The following is a 25,503-nucleotide window of genomic DNA, read 5'->3' on the forward strand; positions in this document are numbered from 1 at the left end:
AATGGTAGGAATTGAAAGTGATTCCCTTGGAGAAACCTGGAGTTCTAGGGCCCTTGGAGAAATGAAGGTGGAAGAATCACTCCTGCAATCTCATCATCAAACGATATTTTGAGGTTCAACTGGTGCAGACCTGAGCAGAAAACTGAGCCAGTGTCAACAAACTCCAGAAGACGAACCAACATTTTTTTTAACACATAGTAAATAAGTAATTCAAGAAGCTTCGTTATGGAAAAAAGTACTTCCTGGATTAAATGATCTCTACCATTTATGCAATCACTATATGTTCATATCACAAATTCATATCATACTCAAGCTTAAGTGAGCAAAGAGAAGTGAACAGCTCCCCCAAATATGTTATAAAAAACAAAATCTGCGTAGAAATTTTAGACTAAAAGTCATAGTGGGCACAAAGAAAACATTATTCACAAATTCAAAAAGCATTATGCAAAAGAAATAGGGTTCAAATTCAGATCTTCTATCTTCAATTCCAAATTTTTCCACTATAAGAGTCACCCGCTTTTCATCTTTAGGTGTGCATTTCTTGAATTGCATGGACTTATATGATACTAGTGCTTCCCTAAGTTTTAACTGAATACCTTTTAAATAGGTAATCTTGTCTCAACCTAGTAGCATTTTTCAATCTTTGAAAATGTATTCATTACAGAGTCTACCAATACTCTTATGTTACATCATAGCCCTTCTAAATTAATATTGTTCTAGATAACACCTATGTACCCTAGTTGGTCTTTTGTTGCTGATGTTTTATTTTTTAATCCCCAGAGTGTTCTGATCTGAAGTTTTTCTCTTCAGCAAAGAGATGAAAACATTAATGTCACTAAGATCTTCAACTCCTACCTAGGACAGCTGAGTCAATTAGATATACAAGTCATACTTTTTGTGTGATAAAATTTACACCCACATGGCACAGCTTTTGGCAAACACTTGCATTAAAAAAAATCACCTTTCATCTATACTTGTGATAAATTTTACATAATATTTGTAATGATAAGTCAAATGAGCTTAAGTAGTCAAACTAATATTATGAACAAGTTAGTATTTATTATATCTTTTTCTTGTGACTTATTTTTAGAATTCTTTTTCTAAAATTATCTACTTAAGTATAGGTAATTTTCTATTTCAAATCCAAATACTATGGACATTTTAAACTACAGAGTATAAAGAAATGGGCATATAAAATTTCGTTATGTAAACAGTATAACTTTTAAAATAATGATAAAAAAGATAGAATTAGTGAGCTTTTGAGGCACAAGAAAATATATACAACTAAATCCTAATATTTGATTAGTTAAGACCATGATACAAGTTCTTATTAACCAGGAATAAATAAGGCAGTATCCTTCTGCAAATGAATCTTTATGGGGGAGGTGTTGGGACATATTTGGCAGTGCTCAAGGGCTATTCCTGGGTCTGTGCTCAGGAGTGAGACTCAGCAATTCTTGAGGGATTATATATGGTGCTGGGGATTCAAACTGGAGTCTAATGTATGCAAGGCAAGTATCTTAGCACCTGTATTATTTCTCCGGCCCCAAAGGATCATTTTTTAAGCCCATAGATACTAAGATAGCTTAGAAATACTATACTAAGAACTAAAATTAAGATTTGAATATCCCTTAAAGATCAATTATCCTAATTAACATGTAAAGACTAATCATAGTCACCCATTTTTACATTATCTCACCCCAAATGGAATTACATAACAATTTAAAAATATAAACCATGAACAGATTATGATGAAACAGTCACACTGCTTTTTCATAAGCATTCTGTTAAGAAATGAGTATCTGGTTTTGCTTGATTTTAAATGAATACATACTACCACAATCACACACATAGTGATTTTGACTCGACTTTATACACTTTTGAAATTAAACCTGAACATATAAACTCTGCTCTATACATTAAACAGAGAAATATTTAAAAATAGGAGCAATTTTCTATATAATTATTTTTCAATTCTCATCTAAAACCATTTCATGAAGAACATGTTTATGGGATACGATAGGAGGGAAATCTGAATAGAGACTTCCTATGAGTGATATTAGAGATTTCTTTGATTTCCTTAGCAGATTTAGTTACTTGCCTTCACTAATGATGCAGCTAAATAGAAAAAAAAATGTCCTTCTTTGAGAAGATATCTGAACATCTGTAATACACCTTCCTGTGGCTCAGATTAATGCATTAAAAATAAAGTTGCAAAGAAAGAGAAAAATATGAAAAATGTTTACATTTGGTAATCTGGAATATTACTACCAATCTATATTCAATGTTATTTCTTTAACTTTTCTATAGGTTCAGACATTTTTGAAATAAAAAGTTGGTGGAAATAATTTCTTCTTTGAGACCAATATGTCTTCCCCCTCTCCCACCCCTGAAGTCCTATTTAATCCAATACATGAGCTACGAGCCATTATCAAATCTCTGTTCTTCCAGCTGTCCTTCTCAGTTTGATAGAATTTCATTTATTCAAATGAGAGAAAGGTTCTAATTTACTTGGGGAGAAGAGAAGAGAAAGGAGCTTCAAAGTTGGGGAGTTTGCCTGTCATGCAGATGTCACATTTCAGGAGGCGGGCTGTGTGTTTCTCTCCTAGCTCTTCCCTACCAGGGGCTGACGGCTCTCTGCAGGCAGAGGCAGGAGGCCTCCTATACAGTGTGAGTGCAGAAACAAGATAAGAAAAACACAGTGACCCCAAAGTAAAGGGAGATGCATCTCCCTGGGGTTTTCATTTGGATGCATCTCCAGATTGGGCCAGGTAGGGGGAAGTAGAAAACACTATCAGAAACCAGGTGATAAAGCACAAAAAGAAAATAATGAAATGTACCATCCTCTACTCAGCTTTAAGGAACGATGACTTCGAAAACTATTTCATTGCAAATAAACTTTTTTTTTTAATTCAGGGTGACAAGGAAACCTAAATTTCTCTAAAGCTAATGGGGGGGGGGAACGGTGGGGACCACACATTAATTTTTGAAACTCAAATCTGGAGAATAAAGACTCAGGGGCAGCGCCTTTTATAAGAACATTGGGCATGTGGTGTTTAATAAATAGAGGCTTTTAAAAAATCCTGGTGTGAGAAAATATTTTCCTAACTACCAGAAGACAAAGAAAAAACAGTGAGCCTTGACAACATGGTATTAAAATGCCACCCCTACCCAATTTGTTATCCATAAATATATATATTCTTTTTAATTTACTCTAAGCCAGCATGTTGGCTCCTAGTATCTTACTTTTATGTCATTATCTCTCTGCCATACACACAAGTCATAGCTGGGGATTTCAACTTGCGGTGAAGCTATGCTGAGATTCCAGATCTCAGTGGTGTTGGCATGAGCTCTGGTCTCTTCAGTCATAGAGAAGACAATATCCTAGGGAGACTGGAATTAGTCCTATTTTGCACCATTCAAGCCAAAATGCTGCTTATCAAGAAGCAAGTAATTGCTAGCTAATGGCTATGGGGGAAACAAACCATTGCGTTTCAGTCTAAGCATCTACTGGCACCTGACAATAAAGAAGACAGAGGAACAGTGTAAATATAAAGCGGGGACAGCTTCTCGAGGAGGTTAAATAGCAAACAGGAGAAACGCAAGTTACCTCATCCGACTGGGAGGGGCTGATTCTGGGCATTGGTGATACCTGCGGCGTTTTCAACTGTGTGCTGTTGCCGTCTGGCACGAGCTCCCGGTGGACTGTTTGGATGTGGTTCTGGAGTTCATTTTCAGACTCAAACTTTACATTGCAGCTCGAGCAGCGCGTCTTCAGTCCCCCGGCCTTGCCTTTGCCCTCCATGGCACTCAGATTCTCATTGGGGCCCAGGCCTCCTCTAGTGGAGCCGGGCGGGAGATTGATGCCCGGGCTGCTACTCTTACTGAGATTCACACAGCCGGCACACAGGCCATAGGGCAGGCCGTTGATGTCAAGTTTCACCAGATCTTGCTTGGAACGGAATTCTTTGAGGCATGAGGCGCACTTGTACAGTTTTGGGACGTGCGGGCCACGCCCTGTGGTCTGCACTGCGGCCCCGTTCCCTGTCTTTTGCATGTGGAATGTCCCGTGGATTTTGAGCTCTAACGTGGAGGTGACCGTCTGCATGCAGACCACACAGCGGAACCCCGTGAGGGAGTTCCTCAAGTCAGGATGCATTTGGCAATGCTCTAAAAACTCCTCTTCACTCTGGAGAGGCATCTTGCAGATCCGGCAGTTGCCAGTATCCAGGCTCTTACTGTGCGTGACTTTGTGCTCAGTGAGCGTTAAGAGGGAGGGAAACCGCTCTCCACAAATGGGGCACATGTAGTGCTTGACGGGGCCGAGGTGGGTCTGCATATGTTCCCGGAGGCCGTTTTCCGAGAAGAAGGTTCGAGAGCACACGTTACACTTATAATTCCCTTTAATGAGCTCGGCCTTTTTCTTCACGATGGCGCTCTCTCCGGGCCGGATGTTGTGGTCCCGGAGCTGGTGGTTCTGCAAGAGGGTCTCCATGGTGTAGGCCGCGCCGCAAATGTCGCACCCGTACATGGGCTCTGAGGTATCCACGTCTTCTTCGCTCCCGTCGTGGCTGTTGTGCGACTCCTGGCTGTTGGTGAGCAGGGTCTGCAGCTCCACCTCCTCCTTCTGCACTTGCTCCGAGGCGCCGTTCGTCCCACAGTTGGGAGTCTTGGTTTCGAACACGCAGTGCTTCTCCCGCAGGTGCTTCTCCAGCAGGATGATGGCGTGGAAGGCTTTGCTGCAGAACTTGCAGTTGTACTTCTTGCTGTGGGTGGTGATGTGGCACTGCAGCTCCACCTCAGTGCCGAAGGACTCGCCACAGAAGATGCACTTGTGCACTTTCCCTTGGTTCTCCAGGTGGTTGTGCTTCACGTGGAGCTGCAGGTCGGTCTCGTTGCGGAAGTCCCAGTTGCACGATGTGCACCGGTAGACCTTCTTCTCGTTGCTGTGCTTCACAGCCAGGTGGAGCTGGATGGAGACTTTGGAGTCAAACACTTCTTGGCAGAGGGTGCAGCGGAAGAAGACAAAGGTGTGCATGTCCAGCAGGTGTTTCTGAAGATCGTCCACGGAAGTGAACTGCTTATCACAGCTCTCGCAGATGTAATACGTTGAGGTGATCATGAAGTGAATGGTGACGTGCTTCAGCAGGGACTCCTGGTTGGGGAACTCCTTGTTGCACTGAGGACAGGTCAGCTTCGGAAGCACAGTGTCGAGATGAGTTTTCAGGTGAGTCTGAAAGCTGTCAAGGGATGTGTACTTAGCACCACACTGATTACAGATATATTCTCCCGTGGGACGGGCAGGCGCTCCTCCCACGGCCTGCATCATCTTAAGAGATGTCTGCTCTATGGCCACAGGCGACAGGGGACTCAAAGCCCTGGATTTCTTCCCGTTGTGAATGTAATTCAGGGCCAAGGGAATGTTTTTGTGATTCTCTTTGATATGCTTATTCAGTTTAAGAACGCTGTTGAATATGGGTGAATTCGTACAATAGGAACAAGAATAGACTTCTACTACAGGTTCTTTTGGGGTCCCAAGTACCGGAGACCCAAATCGGGAGCCACTGAGGTCACAATGGACCTGTCTTATATGCTCTTCAAGGGAAGAGTCAGTGAGAAATCCCATGTAGCAATGGGGACAAAAGAATGCATTGCTATCCTTCGCTGCAGGGTTCGCGAACCCGTGAGAACATCGGATGTGTTCCTGAAGAGTGTTGAGGTCATTGACAACTTCGGAGCAGAAGTTGCACTGGTAGACTATGGCAGGCATGGCAGACACAATCATACCTGGATCCTGAGCTTCATGCACCTGCTTAAGATGTTCGTTTAGGTTATAGAGTGAGGGCAACACCTCCAAGCAATACTGACAAATGTGGGCCTGTTCTGGCTTATCTAAATGCATAGTTTTCAGGTGAATCTGCAAAACTGCCAGACTCGAAAATAACTGCTTGTTGCAGTAAATACAGCTGTAGGTAACCTTCGCTTGCTTACTCGAGGGCACCGCCATGTCAGAGCTTTGCTGAGCGGCCCGCTTCCTCCCTCGACTCTTTGGGATCGGTGGGGCAGCTTCCACCATAGTTGAGCTATCCACTGAGAGGTTGGAATCCGGAGTCGTGCTGGACACAGAGGTGTAGCCCACCGTGACCAGGGAAGGGCTGTTGCTGTGATTGCACGACTCGGGTTGCTGGTGACTATCCATGTGGCTGTACAGTTCCTCCACTGTGTGGAAAGTCTCGGAGCAGATGCTGCAGGAGTTCTTCTTCTCCCCGCTGTGCATCTGCTCCATGTGGTTCATGAGGGAGGTCTCCTCTACAAAGAGCTCATGGCAGTAGACACACTGGAGGGCTGCCCGGTCCTCATTGGGGGAGCACTCGGGGTGGCACTCTGCAATGTGCTTCTGGAGGTCTTCGGGGAAGTCAAAGCCCTCCTCGCACTGGCTGCACTTCTGAGTGTCCTTCATCTTCCAGTCCTCCATCCGGGACCCCGACTGGGATCCGTCCTTGTTCCTCTCGTGAACCTGCATATGTCCGTGCAAGGAACTAGAGGACAGGAACCCACGGCGACAAATGGCACATTTATATGGCTTGTTGGATGTGTGAGTCTTTAAGTGGATCTTCAAGTGATCACTTCTGGAGAACGCAGCATCACATTCACTGCAGTGGTACTTCTTGTCCCCAGTGTGCAGTTTGATGTGCCGATCTCGGCTCCGCTTGTGTTTGAACAGCCGACTGCAATAGGTGCATTTAAAAGGCAGCTTGTCACTGTGGCTCTGCTCATGGTGCTTTAGGTAGCTGAGGCGGCTAAACGACTTGTCACAGAATTGGCATGGGTACGGGAGTCCAGGGCCACCTTCTTCCTCTCCAAAATCACAACCTTCTCCATGGCTGGGGGAAGTCTGGTCCTTGCTGGAAGGAGAGGACGCGGGCCAGGAGCACGTGGGATCATCTTCAACATCCACACCATCTGCAAAGAGAAGCAACGAACATTTCATTTTACATCCGGAAAACCCAACAAAGAGGAGCTGGGGGGTGTGGCTAAAGTGATAGAACCATGGCTGATGGGAGGTCTTGAGTGTGATCCCCAAAAACTTCACTGGAAGCGGCCCCTATTTTTAAGAGTGTCTCATAAAATTAAGAAATAATTCAGTGAATTTACTGTACCATATCAAAATAGTTGGATCATCTAGAACCTGCCAGGCAGAAAAACAGAGAGGAGAATATCTGAGTGTAAAATTTTCAAATCTGAGCCCACAGGTTTTTAATTCTACATTGACGTTTAACTGGGTTGTAAAATATAAAAAGATATTAAATAGTTCTATGTCTAAATTACCCTTTTATTACTTTTTATCATTTTTCCTTAGAAGCAAGGTATATATTACGTACTGACAATTTTATTAAAATGCAGATTTTAATATATTTAATGTTTCTTTTGTATTCATTCTAAAATGATTTGCATATTATGTGAGCATCTGAAGAACCAAATGAAAAGAGGAAATATTACAGGAATGATTTAAAATTAATGCAGTCAACCCAGATGTCTAATATTTAATAAAAAATTCCCTCTGCATTTTGCTTGTTTTTATAGAAAAAGGCAATTCTGAAGGACCAAAATCTTTTTATGGGGTTCTTATTGATACAGACCTTATTGCTTTCAGCAAAAAAATATTAAAAAGTAAGCACATGAAAGAAGACAGAAAACACAATAATAATTATGTTTTGTGTAATGAAAGACAACTAGGATTTCTTCAATAACTGAAAGATTCGAATACCATAGGCCAGGAAATGGATTATTAAATGTTAGAAGGGTACTGCTAGATATTACATGTAGCTAGGATCAGCCAGGATCAAGAAAAAAATGAGAGTTTCACAAGGGCCAGATTGTAATAGTGTATTTTGTTTGGAAAGTTCAAGAGGTGGCCCACCATTTCTTCCTTTTGAAAAAGCTTCAGCAGCGTGAACTTCCTTAGCCAAACAGGACCTGCACTTTGAGGTGAGCAGAGACAAAGCAACTTGTGAAAAACTGGAAACAGGAAAAGTGATAAATGATTATGGTAAATGCTGAAAGATTTATGAGTAACAAAGAGAAGACAAACAAGCCTGAAAGCCAGATATAAACTTAGGCAGTTATCCATAAAGTGACTTTACCTTCTATTAGGTGGGGTTTTAACTATGTTCTTAGCAAAGGTGCACTCTTCGATGCTTAACAGCCAAGTGGAAAAATAAGACCTTCTCAAAGAGACTGTGAAACATCTCTTTTGCTTTTTAAAACAATCTATCATTTAAGACAGGGAGAAATTGTAAAAGCTTTTACTCTGCAAAAGAGCACGATTTTTTTCATAAATGTGGAGAACAGTAAAGCATAGAGTGGAGGTGGTAGGGATAGCATGAGTCTATTAGAATAACAGGTTCAACTGGCATATTATCAGGATATTCTGATGTCCTTCGAGGAGAATATGAACAAGTAAGTTTTTGAATTCTTCAAAGCTAAAGTTCACGAGCAAGCTAAATCATGAACATAAAAGTAGAAACTGGCAAGCATTATATAAACAAATTCCATGTCTGCTTTCTTTAAGGTAACAAGATTTTACTAGATTATCAACCTCTTGCTTATCCACAGGAAACAGATGAGGATCATTCCTTTCCTGCATCTAGAAACTGATGACAACACCATCTCACTATCAATGCCAGATGGCAACCATCTAACTCTGAGAAAACAACCAAACACCATTCCTGGACTCCTGCCCATTGCAACAAAGCTTCGCAATATAAGTTGAAAACGACATGATTCCTGCATCCTCATTTATATGACTCTACAACCCAAATTGTTTCCAGCAGAAGAAAGGGTCTGATTGGGTATTGATTTCACGTTAAAGGTATATCCATATGAAGAATATATGCAGACAAACTCATTACCCAACCTATAGGGAGAAAAAAAGTTTAACTTCAGCAAAACTTTTAGCTTCCCCCTTCATAGAAACAAAGACACCTCAAGTTGTTACACCTAAAATAAACCATTTTTCAAGTAGTTTCCCAAACTGGAAAAGTTACCATTTATTCAATTTGCTTAAGTATTCTAGATGTAATCTACCACATTTCATATTTATCTTCAATGTTTGCATCCTATTGCTTCACTTAAAAAACATTTCCAAACACATCGTGTCATTTGTACATTTGGGGAAAACAGTGAATCAGAATTTGTCATTTATCTAGACTGAAAGAAAATAACTATGAAGTCTGAAAATTTAGCAAGCAAATTTATCATTAAATTGAGATTGTGTCCAGAGATGACATATTATAATACAAATGTGCAAAGAATTGGAAGGCAATGGACCATCATAAATGTGTGCAATCCTGAGCAGTGGGCTCAATGCGGGCTCTAGTCTGTGGGCCACGCTTAACCATATCTATTGCAAAACTTTTTTTCAGTCTTACCTAAAACTGTTACCTGTCAAGTGAGCTGAGAAGTAGGATCACTTTAACCACTTTTTCACTTAAACCAGGATTCAAGAGAACTGGACTTCTCTTTCTCTCCGTCCCCACACGCTCCCACCTCCCCACCCCTAACTATAACTTGCATTTAGGAGTAAGAGAGGGATAACCACAGGTAATGTGTCCCTTTTATAACCCAGATCCAGAAAACTCACCTACAAAATTCATAAGATTTAGTTTGGTGACTAGAGTAAATTGAGCAGAAGTAAAAAGTTTGAGCAGGGAATGCTACTTTTAGAAAAATAAACAAAGGTCTCATGAAAGGCTGATTTCTGTTTTAGAATCTAAATTGCAAAGAACTCATTTGCGAGCACTATAAATGGACCTATTCTCCCAGGGACACAGAAGGAACTCACTCCCAAAATTCCCAGGGGGACTCATTCATGCTCTAAGGGTATCAGACTCTCCCAAGACTTTTGTGGTGGTGGTGTTTTTGCCAACATTCTCTGAGGTCTATCTTAGTCTTTGAAAAAACCAACCGTCTCCATTAAGTTAAGCTTCTTGGCAGTCACAACACAAACTATCTTTAAAAGGCTAATACGAATTTAAATAATTTCAAGTTCTTTCTGCATCAGGAAGAAACTCTGGAAGACTCTTTCAACTCCCGTCTGAATACATTTGAACTTTTTTTCCCTTTGGTAGCCGCTAAGTGCTACTTACCAGGAATGGCTTTCTGTGTATGGCAAGTTTGCTGCATTTCAATGTGAAGTACTTAACATGTCCATGTTAAATTTTAATTTTTGGAATCACTCCACACTAACCAACTCTCAGAGACATAGCTCTTATGGACAGAAAAAAAAAATCCCAAACAAACAAACAAAAAAGCATTGCTGGAAACCAGCTCTATGGCCTAAAAAGTCTATTTAAAGATGCAAATGTGTGTGCATAGTTAGTGCAGATGTTTTTCTACAGCAACCCTACTTGCTGAGTTTCACCATTTCCATAAAGCACATTAAAACAAGTGTGTGAACACTCCGAGATGAAAGTCTCCAACACTCCTGAGACTTTCAGTGGAAAGTAGAGCCGCCTGACTTTTCTCCAGGCAGACAGGAATGCCCATGATTCAGCAGCCTGAGTAAATAAAAGAGGTCCTTATTTCCTAATTTTGCTGGCTGGCCACACTGCAGCAGCCTCTGTGCTCCTGCCAAAGGGGATGCAGCCCTGGAACTACACCCAGTCGCTGAAGGCCTGTCTTTGTTAGCCAGCCAGCCTTCCCGACCATCGTCTGGCAACAAAGCTGCCATATCCTGCAAGGAAGACCTCCATCGCAGCCTTGATGGTTCTCTTGTCTGCCTAAAAGGACGAAACAACAGATTTTGCCGGCTCTGTGCTGGAGAGGGACAGCTGGAAACTCAGTTAGCAGCCGAGCAACACCTGTTCGGTCATATTTATGGGGGGAAAGTGCTCACCCACAGAAAAGTGAAGTCATGCTAGGAAGAGGCATTCCATAGTAGGAAAAAAGAAAAGGCTCCAAGCACAAAGTACCTTTGTGATGTGAGCCCCAAGTACCTCTGGTGCCAACCTGGGGAGAGGAAGCAGAGGTTGGGAGAGACTTTTATCCCACACCCAGGGACACACAGACAAGCCGACCACATGAAGGGTCATATGGTGGTGACATCGATGGGAACCTCCTAGTTCTGATTTACAACCTGCCACCGATGATAAGAAATGCAACGCTCCCTAACTATTCTTCTTGGCAAGTCGAATCAAAAGGAGGCAGAAAATGAAAATTAGCTAGAAGATCAAAAAAGGAGGTCAGTTTAGGGTGATGCTAATTCTGATCTTGAACCATTAAGCACATCTTAGGTCTGGCATGTGCTTGGCGAGCTTCCTTCTGCAGGGAAAGTGCTCCAGCCTTCCAGAACGCTGAAGGCAATCAAGTGGGCCGTGTGCAATTATGAAGAAGAAAATAAAATGACAAGCTGGCTTAAATCACTGTCGATACTGAAAGAAATGGTCTGAATCTCTGACATTAAGGGAACTTACGGACACTTTCATTCTCCCGATGTCTGGACCCAGAAGAAGCTGGCTTGCTGATATCCTTTTCTACATGAGCTCATTCATTGTAACGGCAGAGTACTCTCCAAACTGTCCTTCAGGGACTCCCTATCATGTGTGTGCAAGTACCACACAGCAAGGCTTCCTTAACAGGGACAGGATTTACATCAACGGTTACTTTTCAAGTGAGGAAAAGCTGCAGAGATACGAGCTGGTCTGCGACTTTTGTTTGCCACGAGGGTGGTGACTCAAAAAGAGACCGGAAAGTCAAGGGTCTGGCACTTCATATTCCGAGCTTCATAACAGACTTAGAAAGTGACCTGGCCAAGTCATTTAATCTGCCCCTACCTAGGTGTTTCACCTGCGATATGAAGATAATAATTCTTGATACTTGCCCTCTAGGGTGTTACAAAGGTTAGTGAATGTTTCTAGGGCACCTATTGTGGCTGAAAGAAAAGCTGCATATGTAAACAAAAAGATTTATGTGTGTTGCAGGCATGTTCTTCTGTATCCACGTCTACTGCGTATGTAGCAGAAATGCATTTTAACATTCTTCTTTCCTTTGATGGAAGCACCGAGCTATAAGCTCTAAGGATTGGCCCAATAGATACCTAGAGTGCCTTAAGCATTCACAGTTGTATATTCAGTCATAAAGAAACTAAAATATAAATAGTTGCTGATATCTAAAAATTAATGGACCATAAATCCATGCTGACTGTGCTCCAAGTATTAAATCATCATGCATAAGATATAATCGTGGGTCTTCACAGACAGATAACCTTAGAACAAGTATTTTGCCACATAAATCTAAAGCCAAGTATGTAATTTTGAAACTACCACTCTATTCTTGTAAATCTTAGCAATATAATCATCACAGTATTTAACACCAAAATAAATTTATTTAGTAGATTAGTTTTGTAAGTGTTGTGTTGAATAATAGAGTAAGTCAGGAGACACCAAAGCAAATTTCCACGTGAACACCACATTAGTGTAAAATAATTCTTTCTTTACTAAACTGATTTTATAGTTTTTCTGCTCCTATCAGTGAACTCATTGATCTATTTTAGGACCAGCTAAGAATCCTAAAGGAAACTAAAGATCTGCCCCAATGCTAAGGGGATTTAGGAACTACTGGAAGAGGACAATACTTTGACACGCAATAAACACAAGCAACAGTAATGCCGGTGTCAACAGAGTTATAATTTAACATCATCATATTTAAACTCATCCGACCCAATCATACAGTAATTTTTTTAAGCGATGGTCTAAATTGCTCAAAAATCATGGTCATTCTAAATAAACCATTATGTGTTATTACACAATTGTTTCCCTTCATACTCAAATTGAAATATCAACAGTTTTAGAAAGTGTCAACCCTTTTTGGTATAACCATCATGCTTCTTGTTTGGCTTTTTAAAAAATCAACAGCTCCACGTAAAGTTCACTCCTTTGTCACAGAACTCACTTAACTATTTGAAAATGAATATGTTTTACTGGGTGTTCAAAAGAGAAATGTGAACTTTAAATTTATTTACAAGTCACACATGCTTTTCAATTCTGAAATATCCCAAACTGTTCTTGAAGGACCATTTAAGTGCATTAGCAGGTTGTGAGAAAAAGAGGTGGCCACCCAATAATGAGAGCAGCTGTGGAGAGCAGGAATTGGTAATGCACATTTTCCCCCCCAACAGTCTTAAGATGAATTCCAGATATCAGAGCTCTGAGGTTATTTATTTTCCTCTCAGTATTCCCTAATAAAAGAGAAGCTCACTTTTCTCAGATGAGCCAAAATAAGAAATAAGAAATGATCAGGCCCTTGTCCTCGGTAAGTAATCCTGGTTCTTTCTATCCATACCACCTCTTCCCCCAGACAATTTCTATTACGTGCGTAGAGAGAAGTACAAATGTTTTGCTTGCTGTTGCTTAAAGTTCATTTGAACAGACGGCGCTCAATGAATTCCATCTTCCACAGCCAAATTAAACAGAAAATAGCGCATTCTTAAGCAGTTCACACTTAACTCCGCCTCTCCAATCAGAGGAAAAAGCTGACGTGAAACCAGTTCAAAAAACAGTCATCATCTCACTCATGGAAATCGAGACATGGTGTTTCTGAAGCCAGACAGAAGGAAAAGTGGTTTCCAATTATGTTGGGGGTGGGCGGGGTGAGAATGCCTTTACTTTTTCTATTTTCTGGCCCACTGAAAAAAAAAATATATATATATAACTAATGATAAGCACCAGCCTTGGCATTCAATAATTGGCAATCATGAATCCCACATCTGCTTAGGGGCTGTGCCTGTGAGGGTTCTGCATTAGCATGTTTATCTTTCCCTTATAATGACACACATCATCACAGTCAATTTCCCGACTCTTGTTGTTTTTTTTTATCTCTATGATTTTGAGTAAGACATGTACTTTATAGTCTTGTGGTTATGTGACCTCATGCCTCAAAGAATTTTAAGCAGTTCCTAAATTATTTTTTGTTCATTCACTTACTTGTCCAAAATTAAGCACCCACCACGTGGTTATATAATATTTCTCGAAGGGAGCCACACCCGCTGGTGCTCAGGGTCTCTGTGTTCGGAAGGGACCCTGATGGTGCTCCGGATACCACATGCGATGCCAGAGATCTAACAAGGGTCAGCTGTGTGCAGACAGCGCCTTATCCACTGCATTCTATTTATGGTCCTGTACTTCTTATTAATTTGAGAAATTACTTATATTTTTGAACTTGAGGGCTTTTAAAAATTATAATAAACAAAGTTCAGATATAGTTAACCTAAGATCAAAAAAGACATTAAAGAATTTTCAGAGCTGCTAAAATATAAAACTGTACTAAACTATTACTATTACTAGGAAAGCCAAATTTAGTTTACAAGCAGATAAATATGGGGAAAAGAATGGCTTGGGAATGGCTTCATTAGTCAACTACAGGACTTCAGAAAGTTCTACCAAACTAATGACCTATCATCCACGAGAATTTTCAAAGTGATCAAAATGGAGTCTAGTGTATCAAAATATTTTAATATGTTAAACTGTACTGCTGAACATTTTCTCAGTATGTGGGCATTGGTCCCATCAGGGTTTTTATTGTGATAAACTTGTGTTCACACAGCATTTGAACAGTCTTGAAATGCATTGACTCAAGCTGAATTTCACCTGCACCACATCCACGGCATCAGGAAAGCTAACATTAATTTTCGGCAGTTTAAAAAAGGCCACACTGTATACTTCACTGCAGATAAAGTCACTAGAGAATACAAAAGTGTTGAAAGGCTAAAATTTAATTAATGACCAATTAGCACCCCCTGTGGGTTCATTGTGCAGTAAAGTGATAAATACGGTGTGCTAATATAGAAAAAGCTGTTACAAAGATTAGGGGGGAAATATTACTACAATTATCCATTTGCTATCACAATACAATGGATTTTACTTATCTTGATTTGATGTTTATATGTGTAGTAAGTATATCACAGGAACCCGTAAGGTCTGTTATCAATATCCATTGTTATTTTGAGGCACGGCCTTTGATTCACACAGGTTGTCAAGCTGCAGTGTAAAAGCCAGTGAGTGGACCCAGTCAACCAACCAGAAGATGCAACTAAAAGAGCTCATGCTGTTCTTTTCTTAATTAGTATTTGTGCAGTTTAAGAGATGTTATATGCTACGGTGGTAGTAAAAAGAAAAACATCCAAGGAATATTGGGCCAGCTTCATACTGAGTGTATGAAGAGACATACATACTAATAATTAAGGCATCAACACAAGACACAATCATCACAGCACTTCACCAGAATCACCAACTTTCACACTAACAGTTACTACTTTCATAGTAAAACTAAAATGATGAGGTTGGAGTCTTAGAAAATCAAATGATAAAAAGAGCTTTGACTGGGGCCAGAGAGGTAGTACAGTGGGTAAGGTGCTTGCTGTGCACAAAGCTAAGCCAGGTTCGACTCCCAGCAAAAGAGATGGTCCCCCAAATACCCTCAGGAGTAAGCGCTGAGCACAGAGACAGGAGTAAGCCCTGAGCCAGAGCCAGGTATGGCCCCAAAATACAAATAAGGAAAAGAAAATCCAGGTGAGGGATGCAGCTCAGGCACCTGCCCTGATTCTGTGTGGCCCTGGATTTTATCCCTGGCACCAAAAGTAATAATGACAATAATAATGATCATAATAATGAAGGAAAAATGGACATAAAATTCAATTAGCTCATTTATCTCTTCTATTGTTAACAGTCTTGGTAATTTATTTATGGGAACGGGTACCAATTAAAATAATGCTACAGATGAAGCATAGTGGATAGTACAGCAGCTGGGGCGCTTGCCTCACATGTGACTGACCAAGGCTCAATCCCTGGTTCCCTAAGCCCTGCCAGGAGTGATCCCTAGGCACAGAGCCAGGAGTAAGTAAGCCCTGAGTACTGACAGGCATGGACCAAAACCAAATAAACAAAAGGTAATGCTACTGACTGTGTGTACGTGTATGATTTCATGTAGATCATGTAGATCTGTTTTTTGTTACATTTTTGTTTTGTTTTGTTGGGGGGCCACACCCAGTGGCTGTATGTGGTGCCAGGGATGAAATTTAATTGGCCACATGCAAAACTATAGAACCCTGGACAATCTCGCCAGCATTAATAGACTAAATGATTCATGCTAAACTAAGTTTATAACATTTCAGATACATATATATTGTTACAATGTATTAATTATAGCAATCTGCCACTAAATATGAGTAAAACCATAATTATGTCTTAATAAAAATATAAGATTATGATACCATTTACCAACAAATATTTTTACTATGTGTATACATATATATAGCACTATCATCCTGTTGTTCATCGATTTGCTCGAGCGAGCACCAATAATGTCTCCACTGTGAGACCTGATGTTACTGTCTTTGGTATATTGAATACACCACTGGTAGCTTGCCGGGCTCTCCGAGAGCAACAGAGGAATCAAACCCAGCTCAGCCACATGCAAGGTAAATGCCCTACCCACTGTGTTATCCTTCCAGTCCATACATATATATAAAACATATATTTTATTAAATTGGATATATGTAAATATATATAATTATATAAATAACTGATTAAGTATTTTGCAAAACTAGTGGCAAGAAGGACTGGAGCGATAGCACTGCAGGTAGGGTGTTTGCCTTGCATGCAGCCAACCAGGGTTCAATTCCTCCATCCCTCTTGGAGAGCCCGGCAAGCAACCAAGAGTACCCCGCCTGCATGGCAGAGCCTGGCAAGCCACCCAGGGCATATTTGATATGCTAAAAACAGTAACAACAAGTCTCACAATAGAGACGTTACTGGTGCCCGCTCAAGCTAAAAGATGAGCAATGGGACAACAGTGCTACAGTGCTACTGTGGCAAGAACCAGGCTTCAAACCGCCCCCAGTATACCATGTATACTATTCACTTTATCCACATCCAAAATATTTCCACATCACAAAAGTAATGAGCAAGATAAGAATTTAAGGCAGTGTGGCCACAATAATCAGACATTTAATGAACATGGCTGACATCTGTGACAAAGTCAGGGGTAATTAGGTGATCCAACAGTTCAGGTTTCAAAATTATATGGCACCTCCTACTCTCTGGTATCTAGCATATGGCACATAGGCAAGGTGCACAAAATTCCACTAAAAACAATGTGCCAATATGATCTTAATAAGAGCAAATGAAGAAATTCTCATCAAATAAAAAGGAATTGGAAACAATTCTATTTAATTTACATGAAATGGACCAATCCTAACTGATAGTTGAGAAATCTAAAGCAATGTATTTTTGCCATTGAAAAAGGGAGAAATGATAACAGAGCACGTCTATATCTGTGCAAGACTTCTTGGTGTGTCCCTTGCAAACACTTCTTATACTCAAAGACATTAAACCTAGAAACCCAGTCCTGGGAGCCTGTCTGCTGCGGTGCTGTCTGTGAGAAAGGGCTGCTTTATGAATTTTCAGGAAACTCCCTGCTAAAATTTCAGCTCTACTCTTTTCTCTGAAATAACCTGATGTTGTTTGGCATGGGTTAGGCATACCGCTGGGTCTTCCTTGAGGGATCCAAAAGAGAAAAAAAGAAAGAAAGAAAATAAGTGAGTTTGATTGAAGCCTACACAGAGAAAAAAAAGTCAAGGCTGTCATTCCTAACTTTTCACATGCATAAAACATCAGGTTTACGACCTGTGAGAAGTCTTAACCTTTAAAAGAAGTGCTAACTTTACAGACTGAAAAAAAAAATTACAAAACCCCACAGGTCAATGAGGATGAGTAGGGTACCATAATTTCTAAGTTGTTAGCTGACTGCAGAGCGAAATCGAAATGCAAGAGTTCAGCACCCATGCTAGCAGCTTGTTTTAAATATTAAAAAAAAAATTAGAAAAGTTCATCCTCCCCTAACCCATCCCTCCTAAAACAACAATAAATACAAGTGCCACTGAGTCACCTGGATTTTACAGACAAAATCAAAAACACTGTTTAGTATGATTCGTTTTCTTTTGTTAAAGATACTGCTTTTTTTCTATGACAAAACCTACTGTGTTAAGGTATGTATACTCACTGAGATGAAACTTTACAGTCCTACCCACCAGAAACTACTGCTGACAAATCCTAACAGCTTATTCCTTAACTTGATTTCCCATCTGGCTACTAGGCAGAAAAAAATACAAACAGAACTCTCCTTAATGGTGCTTCTTCCTCATCCCATCCTAGTCCTCTCCTTTGAGGAGGGGGGATCGGCAAACAAAAGCAAATGAGAAGGTGCCATCAAAGGGCTCTAGGATCTGCTTTACTGTCCTGTGCTCCAGTCTCGGGAGACACATTCCCCACCATTGAGCCATTCATCCTGATGAAGGGACACACAATGAGGAGGGCTGAAACTGCCTCTTCTCAGTGATGATTGTGGTTTTCATAATACAACACAAATCAAGGACTGACCCTCTACCCCAACCCCATGACCCAGGGCAGCATGATCCGCCTTCCATCTGTGCCCCAATATTCCACATGTCTATTGAAAATGCAGGATTCTGGGGGCCAGAATGATAGTACAGTGGGTAGGGCGCTTGCCTTACATGTGGCTGATCCAAGTTTAATCCAAGCTCCCCAGGTGGACCCCAAATCCTGTGATTCAGTAGTGATCTCTGAACACGGAGGCAGGAATGAGCCTTAAACACTGCCAGGTGTGGCCCCAAATCCAAAATAAAAGGGGGAAATAAAGATTTGCAGTCTCCGGTTTGGAGAGATAACACAGCAGGTAGGGCATTCGCCTTGCACTCAGCCGACCCGGGTTCAATTCCCAGCACCACCAGGGGTAATTCCTAAGTGCAGAGCCAGGAGTAACCCCTGAGCATTGCCAGGTGTGACCCAAAAAAAAGCAAAAAAAAAAAAAAATTTTTTTTTTTTTTTTGCAGTCTCTATCCTAGGCTTACTGACTCCAAATTTTGCCGGGTAGATCCCAGACATTCCCACACTTACTTTCTCTGCACTCCAAAATTTGAAAAACCTCTATAGAACCTTGTATTTCTCCCTGAAACATTTGAGTACTCTGCCTCGACTTTGCTATGCTGGATTCTGCCTTTTTTGTATTTGCTATTCTATCTACACTAGAACAGCAGTGAGTGACAAAACAGCTTTCTCTCCCTTAGCCAAAGATTAAACTTAATCCCAACCTAATCCCAGCTCTTCCCACCAGTATTTACAAAGAGACAAGGAGATGCTTCTTGTTTTTCCCATCCCATAGCTGTTCCCTCCTACTTTGTAGTAGGACTCCAAGTTTCAAATCTTCTCTATTTTTCTGTTCAATTAGTTCCAGTAAATGATTTCCTTTCTGTAGAAAAAAAAGTGTGAACAGCAGCTTATAAATTTCTAGGAAAAGACGGTGACCAATCTTAACGGGTTCCCAAGTACACAGCAGCTGGGTATTCTATAGTCAAGAAATACAGTTTTGAGTAACAGCTTGCTTCAAGTGTGTTTGCAAAAAATGTTTATCTCCTAAGATTTGGTTGATAATGACTTCCAAGTTATAGTCGCTTGATGTGAACATCAGTCCACTATGAAATACACATGTTATATGAACAATTGCATAAAAGGGGGGCTAGAGAGAATGTAGGGCACTTGCCTTGCACATGGCCAATCTGGGTTCAATTTCCAGAACCACATATGGTCCTCCAAGTCGCACCAGGAGTGATCCCTGAGTGTAGAGCCAAGAGTAAGCCAGAGATGAGCACTACCAGGGATGGCTCAAAAAACAACAATAATAATAAACAACATTAATTTCCCAAAAGGAAGGTTGTCCTATAACAGTACAAAGCAAATGAGCATCTGAAGTGGAAAGAGAGGCATGGGAGTGGTACATCCTATAACTGACAATACTTTCTGTTACCACTCAGGAAGGTATGTCTAGATCTGGTGATTAAGTACTTCGAATTCAGATCTTTCTAGAAGTTGTAGATAACTTATTTCTTGAAGTGACTCCTATCAGTTTCTTGTACTTCCTGGGTTCTGTCATAAGGGGTTATTCCATAAAGTAAATCGAGCCTTGGGCTGTCAGAGCTGGAAAGCAGAGGAAAGTAGAAAAGTGACTTGATCTCAAATGAATTTTATTGGTTTCGTTTACATCTTGTTTAAGGTCTTTAGAGTAGCTCCAGGTATCTTATCTTTGACTACCAGGGGCTATTTTGTAGTCAAAGCAGTTAGCACACTTTCTCTCCCTCTCCTCCTACCCCTTCCCCTCAAGCACTTATTTTTTCAAGCCATCTTATCTTATCACTCACATCTCTGCAGGCTAAGGAGAACCCATACTTATCAGAGGCAGTGCACTCTTACTGCTGCTGAGGGCTCAGAAGACAAATGAAAGTTTAAGTCAAAAGAAAATACCCTCTTCTATGTTCACTTTAGAAATACTTTCCCTCACCTGTATTAGTATTAAATAATATAAGGAGGGCGGTTTCCCCTGTCATTTATATGCACACAGAACATCTACCTCCATCAGATTAAGAAGATTGGTGCTTGTACTACATTGCCTAATAGCTCTAGAAAATGCAACTACCCATTTGCTTTTGCAAAGACACTGACTCTTACATCCCAGGTTATTTATCCCCACTATCACAGAGAAGGAAGCTCTAATAATCTACTAAGAGGAAAAATTAACTCAAGGCAATGGGAGCAGTAGTCAAGAGTAAAAGGACAACACTGTGAATTCAACATAGACATTGGGGGCTGGAGCAATAGCACAGCGGGTAGGGCATTTGCCTTGCACACGTGCGGCCCAGGTTTGATTCCCAGCATCCCATGTGGTCCCCTGAGCACTGCCGAGAGTAATTTCTGAGTGCAAAGCCAGGAGTAACCTCTGTGCATCGCTGGATGTGACTCAAAAAGCAAAACAAATTAAAAATAAATAAATAAATAAATAAAAGATAGACATTGAATGCCCATTAAAAAACATGGGCATCTTGCATCTTCTCTGATGGCAACACAAACACCAGTGTTTAGATCTATTAAATAATTACACAGTTTTCTAGACAGTCCAAGCATTACAGGAGCTTGGCCCTCCTGGAACAAGAGAACTCAACTGGGGCACACATTCGAATCATTCTAAGAACTTTTAAACTTTATGGATTCCTCCCCAGATCAATTTAATCAGACCCTCCAAATTGGGGCCCCTGGACAATGTAGCTACGGTTGACAACCACTGACCTAGACTATCATGAGTCAATTTGCAAAATCCCATGGAAAGCAGCCTCAAAGCCAAAGGCTGCAACAACAAACCCTCAGACTTTCTGCACTCATCTACCTGGCTAGCCAGTAAATGAGCAAGTTTCCAATAGCACCTTGTAATGAATGCAATGGACCAGATATGTTTTTTAAAGTTACAGCAAGCAACAATGAACACTCCAATCACTCATTATTATCACATGTGAAAGAGCAATCTGTGACCAGTTATTAGGCATCTCATCTGTGTCCTATATTCCTTTAAAACATTCCCATTCCTCTCCTCCTTCATTCCCAACACCCCATGGGCTCCTTTATATTAGCGATAACCCCATCCTTTCACCTGCAGTGAATACCCTCTTAATTGTCCATTATCTTAGTGTGTCAGCACAAAAGAGCAGGGACGGAATCCTTGTCCGAACTATTTCACCTCCTCTCCAGAGAGTGATGCCCTTGTCAAGGCATTAAAGACACAGAAACCTGCCACTTATCAGAATTGTATTTGAATCGAACCACTGTCCTTGAAAACTGTAGATGGTATCAAGCTCACGGCAGTGCCAGTTCTAGTCCCACAGTGGCTGGAACAACTGAACAGATCTGCTCCACACTGGATCCTTACAATAGAATTTCAGGTAACGAGAAATGCATGCTCATTCACTTCCTTACTGGTGAAATGAGAAGAAATTCTTGGGGTCAGAATGATTGTTCATGAATACGAGATAACAGTTCCAAGCCTTAGGCCCCTCTTGAATGTAAACTCATTGAGGAACAAAAACATAAACTCTACTAAATTGCTTTATATCGCCAAGAATGAGCAAATGCAAGTCAAGGATATTAAAGCATCACATTAATTTTGTTATAATGAGGGAAAGAAACACATCTTTAGTGATCCGTGGACATATTTTTAAATGAAAGCATAATCTGAATAGGATTAAAAATGGAAAGGAAGGAAAAATATATTATTATCGAGCATTCACGGTGCTGCGTGTGGCTTCCACATCTCTGCAATTCCTTGCCAGTTTTGTCTTCTTTCTTACTCCATTTGAACTCAGACTGCCTTAGCAAAGAAGAATTTATGCATGCTTTCAACAAGTAAACAAGTGTACAAATTAATTCAGAGAGCAGTAATTTTGAAAATTTTCTATGTTTAATGTGCACTGCAGTTAAACTACTTTTTCTGTACAAATTAATTTACTGCATCAGTGATCGATGTTTATGTTTAGGCAATTTTATTTCTCAGTATGGTAAAATTAGACCTAATAGTTGCAACCTGTTATGTCCAATCTGTCACTGAAATTCAAATTGCCTTTTTCCTATTATTCAAGGAGCAATTTGGAGGAATTAAAGCCATCTAAAAACGAAAGACAAAAATTCTCTATAAGAACTCAATAGCCTGTGTCATCAACCAAACCCAAGCCCTGTGATCTCTTCTAAAGCAAGTTCTATCAACATGATTTTTTGAGGTTTACAAACTTTCACATCTGCCAAGTCACAAAAAAGGGAACTTTTAGGATAAACTGAGAACTGTATTCTAACAATGTTAACCTTCGAGAGAAGTGATCAAAGATTCAAAGAAACAGTTGTTGACACCAAAATACCAACTCAGTGTGAAATACTAGACCGCAACCTTGATGCTTTGCGCACATATCACCTCTAATGTTTTGCTTATACAATAAATTGAATTTCTTTTTTTTCTTATATACTGGGGAGCATTCAATCATTGAGATTCCTAAGGTTTAAATTTTGTAGCAAAGGGTGCTAGAATTGAGAAAAGAATTAAGACTTACTTTTACAAAAATTTTGGTTTTTTCATTGTTTAGTGACAGGTTTGAATTTAACTAGCAGTGGCTAATACTTGCTGTAGTCTGCAAATACAAATGACATAGGTAAATGTGGACTGTAGAGGAAGGAAAACGGAAAGACAGGTACTTGGGAGAAATGGAAGACGACCTCCAGTTAGATCCTAAGATAAATAAAACATGACTTGATGGTATGTATTTCAGATAGCCTATACCATCACTGAACAATATAATATGCCTTACCTAGATTTTCGTTTGTTAATCAATAAAAACTCCTAAACATCATAATTTCTTAAAACAGAATTTCAGGAAATATTTTTTATAACGGTCCTTGACTATCATCTTTAATTCCCACCTTACCCAAGAAAATTTTTATTAATTATCAAGAGATTAGAAGTAGATTTAGGAAGGTTTCATCTTGATGAACGACTATAGTTCTCCTAGTGGTTGAATTTCTAGATTATAATGGAAATCTAAAAATTTCTATCAAACCAACCATCTTGCTAGTATCACAGTGGCCACTGGATGGTTCAAATGGATATTTGTTTGACAGAAAAGAAATATAGTCAAATAAAATGGGAGGTTTTTTTTTTTTTTCAAGGTAAGGCTTCTTACTGTCCCATATGGTTTCAATTTATAAGGTATTCTTTAGTCTCTGGAGGATACCATGTTTTTCAGGAAAGAGCAAAAGGAGATAACCTAGAAGACTGTATGCCCTGCCACTGAGAACACTTACATATGGCTTTCTCTCCAGATGGAGATAAGAGAACACCATTAAGAGGATAATTATTGTTCAAAACTACACAACTAAGCTGAGATCACTCTGTTCCAGCAGAAGATCTTGGATTTCTAGAATAAGACTATCTTTCTTCTCTTCTGTCTCTCTAACTTTTCCATTATCACTTTTTAAATTTGAAGACAAACTCATTTCCACAGACAATTGCTTAGATCATCAAGTTGATTAATAATTTTTCTTCAAAGCAGGACTGATTAATGTGGATTATTCAACTGATTAATACTGTTACTATATCACACATCCAAGTGAGCTCAAAAGTATCTTGTTTTTCCATTTTTTTTAATTGAAATGGGTTCTAATTAACGTGACTTGGTTTTGTTGTTTGTAATTCTTCATCATAATGTGAAATTTGAGGATCTGTCTGTTTTTTTTTTTTTGGCTTTCTCAAAACCAAAACTAAGAAAAGATAAATGAAAACAAGACATATGATTTATAACATTTTAAACCATAGTTCTATGACAATAATAATCTCATATGCCTGGGTAGATAGCTCAAGTGGTAGCAGTTGTGCCTAGCATGTGTGAGGTGTTGAGTTCAAACTCCAGTGCTGCACTGCACACTTTCTCCTAGAGACCTAGTGGTCCCAGGCACCAAGCATTGCTGGGTTAGACGCCTAATTTAAAAAAACATCTGCCATCAGTATCAAACAATGACAAATGCAATGCTTTGCAACAGAAAATTGATTGACAGGCAGTGGAGGAGATGGTGATAAGAGAATGAAGACCTGACAAGAGACAACACACATAGGTCCATTCTGGAGGGCCACGGGCAGTACCTTTACACATCAATACAGTACAATTTAACACTATTGCAAACGTGTTACTTAAACTGTTAATTTTAAAAGAATTCTTGATGAATTGTTTACCTACAAAACTGAACATATTGTAAAATGCCAAACTTATCAATAATGTGAGTAAATATTTGCACTAAGACTTTACCTTCTCATTCTACAGCTATGAGTCTTCACCCCAGGACCCTGAAAAATTAAAATCTCCTTTCTTCCCAACAATGATGAAGAGAGAGAACAATGCCTGCCTTGTTTTTGTACCCACCATAGCACTTTCCCTATGAACACAGAATTCAGAAGTCTTCCTGCTATCAACGTGCCCTGAAATTTTCTCTCTACCTCTCCCCCGTCACCCCCAATCCTCCACCTGGAGCTCCAAATCCTGGCTTTTGCAGCACCAGTTCCCATGCTTTACTGAGTAGTGAAGGTTCTACTCCCAGGGCCTATGAAATCGAGGAAAAGGATCAGGAATTCCTGATCCAGCAGTGAATCCTACAGACATGTGAGTCTGGCCTCCTAAATGAAGACTCCCAATTCAAACTGTCATATAAAATGATGACAACTGATGGTTGAAGTTTGAAGTCATTGTTCTTTTTTTGTGTAGCCTCTAGAACAAACCAGAAGTATCATTATGAAAATTAGAAAAAAAGCAATTCCCCACAAAAAGATAAATTTTGAAAGGTACACTCCTTAATAGAGGAATTTTTTAAAAACTCCTTCCATTGGTAGATTAGAAAGACTTGGGTTTTTCTTTATCTAGAGCACACTGTTGTCAGGAACTTTCATGTTATTCACAAACTATAGTATGTTCTGCCCCTTTGCTACAGAGGCCATACATTAAACCTCACACTCATTTGGGAAAAAAGAAGGCAGATCATTTGAAAACACTGGTATGAGGGAAGAAGGGAGAGAGGG

The 25,503-nt window shown here is 40.1% G+C and overlaps 1 protein-coding gene across 3 annotated transcripts in view; it reads right to left on the reverse strand.

Moving 5' to 3' along the window:
- ZNF521 (zinc finger protein 521) overlaps positions 1-25,503 on the reverse strand; it is a 300,533-nt gene that overhangs the window by 170,096 nt on the left and 104,934 nt on the right. For all 3 annotated transcript variants that reach the window (XM_055129073.1, XM_055129074.1, XM_004606027.2), the window contains one exon: positions 3,611-6,963. In XM_055129073.1, the coding sequence (XP_054985048.1) occupies positions 3,611-6,963 (3,353 nt within the window). The remainder of the gene's footprint in view (positions 1-3,610; positions 6,964-25,503) is intronic.

The sequence above is a fragment of the Sorex araneus genome, chromosome 2 (genome assembly GCF_027595985.1).
Source record: "Sorex araneus isolate mSorAra2 chromosome 2, mSorAra2.pri, whole genome shotgun sequence".
Lineage (NCBI taxonomy): Eukaryota > Metazoa > Chordata > Mammalia > Eulipotyphla > Soricidae > Sorex > Sorex araneus.